The sequence below is a fragment of the Galeopterus variegatus genome, unplaced genomic scaffold (assembly GCF_000696425.1).
Source record: "Galeopterus variegatus unplaced genomic scaffold, G_variegatus-3.0.2 Scaffold970, whole genome shotgun sequence".
In the NCBI taxonomy this organism is placed as follows: Eukaryota; Metazoa; Chordata; class Mammalia; order Dermoptera; family Cynocephalidae; genus Galeopterus; species Galeopterus variegatus.
Window position 1 is genome coordinate 340,835 of NW_007727081.1, and position 8,144 is coordinate 348,978.

Consider the following 8,144-nt stretch of genomic DNA (forward strand, 5'->3'; position numbering starts at 1 on the left):
GCCCCCGCACCCCCGGCAACCCGGCGACGGCGGCCTCAGGGACCCCCGCACCCCCGGCCCGGAGTCAGGCAGACAAGCCGGTGCTGGGTGAGGGGGGGCGCGCGCCAGGGCGGCTCTAAGGGGCCGAAGGGCGGGGGAGGGGCAGCATGGAGCCTGGCAGGGTCTGGAAAGCTGAAGGCAGGCCTGGCCCGGAGGCCCAAAGGACTCACTGGCCTGGGAGCTACGAACCAAAGTGGATTCCCCTGGTGGGAAATCCGGCTGTGCCTTCCAGGGCGGGAAGGCGGGTCCAGCAGGTCCAGCCAAGGCCTGGGGGTGGAGAGAATAAAGCCTCAGGATCCGGCCACGCCCCTGGGGCGGGAGAGTTGGCCTGGTTGACTGGAGTTAGATAAACCTCTGAGCCAGGGAAGCAGGTGCACTGGGGACCCTTACTTTGGGAGGGCTAGAAAAGCCCTCAGTTATGACCTGAGGGTGGCGCTTCGTGGACCAGGTGAGTACCCGGTTCTAGGTGTAGGGCCTGGATTTGTAACATGCCTTGGACTTGGAAGGGCTTTAAGAGTCTGAGCCCCTGCCCTTAGAGCCACACCCAGTGTGGGTGATAACATTTGGTGGATCTGGGGTTAAGAACATCTTGAAACTACTAGTGAAACCTGGTTGGCTTGAAGGTAAGCCTCACAGGTAATAGGTAGGTAGGTTAGCTTTTGGAGTGTCTCAAAACTGAGTCCAACTCCATCTCTTCCCCCATCTTACTGTCCCCACTGCATCTCTGCCTGGCAGCAATCCAAGTCCTGGGCACTGTCAAATGGTTCAACGTCCGGAATGGTTACGGATTCATCAACAGGTATCCAAGTAACCCAGGGAGGGGTGGAATGGGTGTCTTCCGAACTGGCCTATGGGACTGGACACCTTCCCAACCACATCTCTATCCTGGCCAAGGCACATGGTTGCAATGTCCAGCTGAAGCTGGTTGAAAGTATTTAACCATAGCACAAATGTGTGCTTAGTAGTGGCAAGATGAAGCCGCCTCCACATCTTCAAGGGCAGCAGAGGATTAATGATCCAGGAACTTGGCAAACCTGGCTCTGACTCTCGCAGCTTCTCTGTCTCACCTTCTAGAATCGCCTCATTATTTTTAGTTTGCCGTGCCTTTGGGGCAGAATGTACAGGGCTCTCTGCGCCTCAGGGCTCGGGGCTGGAATCCTCACTGATTTCCTGTTAAGGGCAGCACTCAGAGCACCCTCACAACTCATCTCCCTGAAAGGGCTGTGACTCATTTGACTCTCCCACCTGATGGGACTGAGGCTGGGGGGGAGGGAGGAGGAGCTAGGCCAACCAGAAGCTGCTACTTTCCTTGAGTTGGCAGCCCCACCCCTTCCAGCATTGGGAGAGGCAGTAGTGGTGGATTCTGAGCAGAGCCAGGTCTCCCCCAGTGGGCCCATCCCCAGCCTGGGCACCCTGCCCAGCCTAGCCCTCTTGGAAGGCTTTAGTTCCCTCTTAGCAGGCTGACCTTTGTGCAGATCCAAGTGCTTTAAAGCTAGAACATTTGTTCTGGGGAATGGTCCCTCTCTAGTTCTGCAAATCCTAGGGGGAGTTGCTCCAGGAAAACCTCTCCCCACCTCCCAGCTCATTGGGGTTCTAGGATAAACCAGGGTAAATAGGCAAGGTAGCGGTAGAGAATGGGTGAGTATTTTCTTCTCTGTCACCCTTGGTGAGGGGGCCTGACACTGGGTTCATCTCCAGGCTGAGGGTGAGAATAAGGTTTTGTGGCTGTTTGGAACGAATTCCTGATAACTTGTCCCCTTCTCAAGCTTGCCCCATTCCCACTTTGTCCCTCCTTGAGGGTTAAAGGAAGGAGACAGTGGAATTTTCCAACCCGGATGGGGGTTGGGGGAGGAGGGGTGTTGGCCAGGGGCAGTTCCACCCAGCACCAGCAGGTTCTAAGGTGCCCCTGGGGTAGAAGGTGGAGCACTCAGCAGGTAAAGGGCTCTTCCAGCTCCTTCAAGGTGCCTTTGCCCTTTCCTCTTGAAGGCCAGGTTTTTCACTAGGGTTTTAGGTGTACTTTTTACACCAGCTTCTGGGGGCCCTGTCTGCCCCCAAGTAACTGTGGAATGCTAGAGAGGATGGATCCACTGATCTTAAGAATGGGCAGCTGGGGCGGCCTCGGTGGAGCCGAGCACCTTACCAAAGTCACTTCTTTAACCACCCATCCTGTTCTGCAGGAATGACACCAAGGAGGATGTCTTTGTTCACCAGGTAAGAGCTAGGTTGGCTTTCTGAGGGGAGGGACTGGCCCTTTCTTTGAAGGCCCTTGCCATTATCCTTAGTAGCATGCTCATTTTCCAGCTTTTCCTTCACAATGGCCTGCCCACCAGGAAATAGCTCCCCTCCCCATCTGCTCCAGGTGCCCATATCAACCTCCATTAACCCCCACTTATGTTGGGTTACTGAACGGCTGTCAAAATTGTGCATGTTGCCCTCTGAGTATGGCACGCTCACTACCTACTGGGACCTGTGAACACTGCAGGAAGGAATCAGGCAGTTTTCAAAGGGAAAGGATGCAGGCTAGAGATACTTGGGTGCAGTGGTTCTCAAAGTGTGGCCCCTGCACCAGCAGTAGCAGCAGCATCACCTGACATCCAAATTCTCAGGCCCCACTCCAGACCTACTGAATCAATCAGACCTGGGGCTGGGGCCCAGCAGTCTGTTTTAACAAGCTCTCCAGGTGATTCTGATGCACGCTACAGTTTGAGAACCACTGCTGTGGTGAAAGAGCTCTCAGTGGGACTGAGGTAAGAAGCACAGTACATTTTACCCACTTTGTAACTTAAGACAGTCTCTGCTTTTTGTTTTGCTTGAGTTCAAATTTCTTTCCTCCCTTTTTAGAAATCCCTGAGGGGTAAAGGTGGGAGGGAGTGTGTCCTGGGGACAGTGTTAACCGCAGCACAGTTCCAGAGGCCCCTAGTTTCCCCCACTAAACTTTGACTACCTTCTCCTTGTTCCTTCCTCCAGCCCCAGACCACAAGTAAAATGTTGAAAAGAATGAGATCGGGTGGCGGCCCCAGCAGGGGTGAGAGACTAATGTCTTGCCACCCTCACCTTTTCATGGCCTTTCCCCCAATCAGACAGCTATTAAAAGAAACAACCCCAGGAAGTTTCTGCGCAGCGTTGGAGATGGAGAGACTGTGGAGTTTGATGTCGTGGAAGGAGAGAAGGTTTGGGGACTGCTGTGGGGTGTAGACTTGGCCAGACTTGTGGGAGAGTGGCCTGGAGATCATCCCACGCTTTGACCCTCTTGGGGCCAGCTCTGCCTCTGGCCATGGGAATGGGACTGTGTTCTCTCATCCAGATGTCTTCCTTAATGCTAGGGCTGCTCTAAGGGATGTCCTAAAGAACATGTCCTTGTCATCGGTCAGTATCTGAGTTTCTTCTCTGTAGTTCCCTAAGCACTTCCATTTCTGTTCTTCGTATGGGGGGGCCCTGTCCCCAGCAGTAATTTTCTCAGAGTCAGCCCTCTGCCAGACATTCTGCACCCCTCTCCCCGCTCTTAAACTCGGGAGGGTGCAGTTATTTCAAAAGGGCAAGTGGCTCCTTCTCAGATAGGTACAAACACTGCCCTTGGGGGAGGGTAAGAAGAAACTGAAGTTAGCGGAGCTAAAGGAAAGCTGGAGAGGGGACTTTAGCTGGAAGAAGGGGAAGACTCCAGTGATTCAAGCCAGGCTGGGGATGCTGTGCATCTATCCTTGGAGCAAGTCATGACTTCCCTCTCCACCTTCCCAGGGCGCAGAAGCTGCTAATGTAACTGGGCCTGGGGGGGTGCCAGTGAAGGGCAGCCGCTATGCCCCCAATCGACGTAGGTTCCGCCGGTTCATCCCCCGGCCTCGCCCGGCTGCCCCACCACCCATGGTGGCCGAGTCTCCCTCGGGTGGGGCAGAACCTGGCAGTGAAGGGGAGCGGGCAGAAGATTCTGGGCAGCGGCCCAGACGACGGCGCCCGCCACCCTTTTTCTACCGTCGGCGGTTTGTGCGAGGCCCTCGGCCCCCCAACCAGCAGCAGCCTATAGAGGTGAGCTTCTGGAAAAGGAAATGGAACCGAGGGTTGGGAAGAGCTGTGGCAAACCTGGCTCCTGAGCAGTGGGGTTCCCACAGCTCACCCAGGTCTCTGCATGTTCCCAGGGCACTGATGGGGTAGAACCCAAAGAGATAGCCCCATTGGAGGGGGACCAACAGCAGGGAGATGAGCGGGTCCCCCCACCCAGATTCCGGCCCAGGTACCGGAGGTAAGGTTCCCTTTCTGGGGCTCTGTTTTCCCCTTCTCCATCCAGTGTTGGTCCGTGGGGAGAGGGCAGGAGGATGGGAAGGGGAATGCCTTCTAAGCAGAGCCTGAAGCTGAAGGTGAGAGAGGTGCCTGGAGGGAAGCAGGCACTCATGGGGCTGGAATCCTGGCTCTTGGAGGTGGGGATGGGGAAGCTGGGGAGGGAGGGAAGGTGGCAGTTTGTCTTGGGTTCCCTGGCTGCTTCAGGGTCCCTGCTTTTCTCCCTAGGCCTTTCCGTCCCAGGCCACCCCAGCAGCCTACCACAGAAGGTGGGGATGGTGAGACCAAGCCTAGCCAAGGCCCCACCGATGGTTCCCGGCCTGAGCCCCAGCGCCCACGAAACCGCCCCTACTTCCAGCGGCGACGGCAGCAGCCCCCTGGACCCCGGCAGCCCACAGCCCCAGAGGTGAGGACCTTGGTGTAGGATGAAAGATGAGCCTGGGACCAACTTCCTCCTCTCTGTCCTTTTCTTTTCCCTTCCTTTCTTACTCTCCCTCCCCCGGTTCTCCCCCACCCTTCCCCCATCCATGCAGCCTGCTGGACCCACCCCTGGTAGGCACCCCCACCCACCAGGAAACACTAGTAGAGGCAATCAAGCCTAGGCCACCCCCTGCAGACTTACTCTCTCAGCTCTGCTTGGGGCCACAGCACCAGCTTGTGGATGTAAATTGGGGGAATTGGTTGGGGAGAGGAATGGGAAGATAAAAGGTGGAAGATTGAAGCTGTGTGCTCTGAAGACCAAGAGTCTCAATTGGCCACTGCTGCTCTATCTAGACCTCAGCCCCTATCAACAGTGGGGACCCCCCCCTCACCATACTGGAGTGATTCCAACTCAAAGGACACCCAGAGCTACCATCTGGTGAGTGGCTGCCACACTTAGGCCAGGTGGCCAAGAAGGCAGGGGACTGGGTCATGATGATAAGTTGCTGTATTCATGATTTGTCTGTTTCTTTTTCTCTCCCAGGTATCTGCCAGTTTTTCCAACTGACCTGTACCCTACGCAGCAACCCCCTCCCCCTTAACCATAATTCTTGACATCAAAACACTGGCTTTTCCCCTTTTCCTTGAGACTCAGGAGGGCCAAAGCAACAGCCTTTTGCTTTTTTTCCCTCCCCTACCAAGGGTTGAAGGAAGGGATCAACTTACTGTTCAGAGGCACCAACTCCCTTCCCTAAATCAGGCTGCGAAGGAACCAGCCAGCTCTTACCTCCTCCTGGTTGTTTTTCTTTCCCACCCCAGTTTATTTTTTGTTTCCCCTCGACCCCCTACCTGTGAAGCCATTTCATGAACTGTCATGTGCCACCTGAGCCTCCAGTAAAAAAACAAAAACAGGCTTTCCTGTTGTCTTGGTTTCTACCTCTTTTCCGTTTGGGAGAATGGAGAATGGCTGGCAACTCAATGCTGGCTGAGGAGGATGTGGGCGGCCGGTGGGACCTGGCCCTGGGTCCTTGCTCCAGTGTTTCTAGCTGTGCAGCTCTGAACAAGTGCTTTCATTGCTGGGACTCACTGTCCCCATCTGTAAAATGGGTGATGCTTCCCTTGCAGAGTATTTTGTAGAGTGCCGAGAGCAGTGTCTGGCACGTGCAGCTATAATTTGAGCACTTACTAATTAAAGCAATAAATAGAAGCATAAGTTGGGGCGTGAGTGACAGCATTCAGAGGATTTTGAGGCCTTGAGTTGAGGCAGGACAAAGGGGGTGTAGGAGTCATGGTCCCCGTCTCAGCCATTCTTCGAGTGCCTCCATGACAGGACACTCATTTTCATACAGTGACTTTATAGAGGTATCTATATATACACATTTAGTACAACAGACCTTTGCTTTCTCTCTACCCCCTTTTCAAACATATACAAATATATCCCAAGGCTCCTCCCAGCCCAGTGTTTACAGGCAACCTTTCAGATCCCCTTTCCCTTAGTTGGTCAACAGCCTGTGGGGTACAGTGCACTTCCAGAATGGGAGAAGAAAGAGCTGGGGTCCCTACTTGGCAGCCTTGGGGAGCAATTGGGGTAGGGCCCCAGGTCCTAAGTCTACAGGCAGGAGCCTGCTGTCCCTTTCCTCTTGCCATAGCGGGACATGTACTTCTGTGTTCCCTCTCACCCTGGAAGGCTGAGCCTGCAGGGAGAGAGTTTAGACTTTGGGAGGGTGCGTCCTTTGCCCTGGAGGGGTCGAGACAGAACCCCCTTCACCCAGAGTCTATGTGGCAAGAATTCAGTGGAAATCCGAGTCCATGGGAGGAGTCCAAGGTGGAGGGAAACTCGATTTCTTGGTTCATATCCTGCTCTCTCCTTCAGTTTTTCCCACTGAAAAAGTCCAGAGCTTTTCCTCCCTCCAATCCCCCTTCCCTAGCAGGAGACAAAAGTATTCTGGAGCTGAGTCACGGTGGGGGTGGGGAGGAAGGGGGAGGGGGGAATGGCCCACCCTGATGTCCACAGCCTAACCACAACACATAAATAATCCGAGAGTCACACAAGGGGAATGACGGGGTGCTCAGACCACCCTTCCCTCTAGCTTCCCCACTCTGCCAGGCTGCAGGGGTCGTCCCCACCCTGGAAGTAATGGGGAGGAGAGGGCTAAAGTGCCGCAGAGGAAAGGAGGGGTCTCAGGGAGGAAGAGAAGCTGGCTCTCCCACCCCTGCTTTGCCCCTCAGTCATTCTCATCTGGCCCTAAGTACTCCAGTTCCGTGCTGGGTTTCACCTCCTGCTCTAAAAGAGAGGGCGTCCGGCGGAAGGTGGCGGAGATCTGGTCGAACGTGCGGCCGCGGGTCTCAGGCACTCTTAAGAAGGTGAAGATGAAGAAGCCCAGCAGGAGGGCCGCAAACAGAAGGAAGACGTAAGGGCCCATGGCGTCCTGGGACGGGTGGAGAAGGTGTGTTGACAGGGCGGGGTGGAGAGGGAAGGGTGGTCTCAGGCAAGCCAGGAACTAAAGACCCTCACAGGAAGCTGGGGATACTGCAGACGGCAGACAGCTCCTTCAAGGAGCAAGGAAAATGACCAGGAACAAGAATTTACACTGAAGAAAGGATTCTCTGAATCCCAACTCTTCTTTAGTTTTTCACTCTCCTCACCATCCTGAATTACTGCACTCAGAGGAGATTCCCAGCCATTTGTAGTACTATTTTGAGGTTTATAAGTTGTGCCACTGGTGTGTTTTGAAGACATCTCTGTTGCTATCTGATCTAGTTCAGCTCTTCTTTTCTTGATTCTGGTTGTCCACCAAAGTGACTCAAAAACCAATTGTTTCTGTGGCTGGGGTGGGGGATCCCTGATGAGTGAGGGAGTAGCCTAGGTGTAGGAGGTTGGGACAGGGGTGGGGGACCTACCGCAACATACTGGAAACCCATGCCAATGATGAAGTTGCAGGTCCAGTTGGAGAAGCTAGCCACAGCCATGGCTGCTGGGCGAGGTCCCTGGTTGAAGAGCTCAGCCACGATGAACCAGGGGATGGGGCCAGGCCCGATCTCAAAGAATGCCACAAAACCAAAGATGGCCACGATGGAGACATAGCTCATGGCCGGAACCCGCTCCTAAGGGCAGGCAGGGAGGGTGGAGAATCCAGTTCAGGTCTTTCTGCCTCTTCCCTTGCCCTCAACCAGAAGGAGAACTGAAATCTACCTCTCCTAGCTTGGTGGGGGGTGGTCTGCCTCCTGGGTTAGAAAAAGCCCCTGAGCATTTCTGAGCACTGACATTCTGCTAGCTGCACCAAGCATATTCAAGGCAGAGGGAATTTTATGGCCTCTCAGCTCTTATGATGGTCATCCCCCCCTTGGCTCTGAAGCTGGGTTCTTAGCAATGATCATTCATTTGTCTTTTTTTTTTTTTTTTTTTTTTTTTTTTA

General features: G+C 54.4%; 2 protein-coding genes across 3 annotated transcripts in view; one reads left to right on the forward strand and one right to left on the reverse strand.

The window, feature by feature from the left end:
• Positions 1-2: 2 nt before the first annotated feature.
• Positions 3-5,653, forward strand: YBX2 (Y box binding protein 2; the record flags this gene model as incomplete). Its single annotated transcript, XM_008573907.1, has 9 exons — positions 3-87; positions 775-838; positions 2,217-2,250; positions 3,120-3,209; positions 3,775-4,059; positions 4,170-4,273; positions 4,537-4,714; positions 5,083-5,167; positions 5,273-5,653. Coding segments are annotated over 8 exons (891 nt in total), but the record flags the coding sequence as incomplete, so codon positions are not given.
• A 413-nt stretch (positions 5,654-6,066) lies between these two features.
• The window catches only part of SLC2A4 (solute carrier family 2 (facilitated glucose transporter), member 4), a 6,349-nt gene continuing 4,271 nt past the window's right edge, over positions 6,067-8,144 (reverse strand). Inside the window, exons 10-11 of one of the 2 annotated variants that reach the window (XM_008573880.1) lie at positions 7,630-7,833; positions 6,067-7,157 (exon numbers count right to left, since the gene is read on the reverse strand). In XM_008573880.1, the coding sequence (XP_008572102.1) occupies positions 6,954-7,157; positions 7,630-7,833 (408 nt within the window). In that variant the 3' untranslated portion in view covers positions 6,067-6,953. The remainder of the gene's footprint in view (positions 7,158-7,629; positions 7,834-8,144) is intronic. The other variant, XM_008573881.1, reaches the window with a different exon arrangement.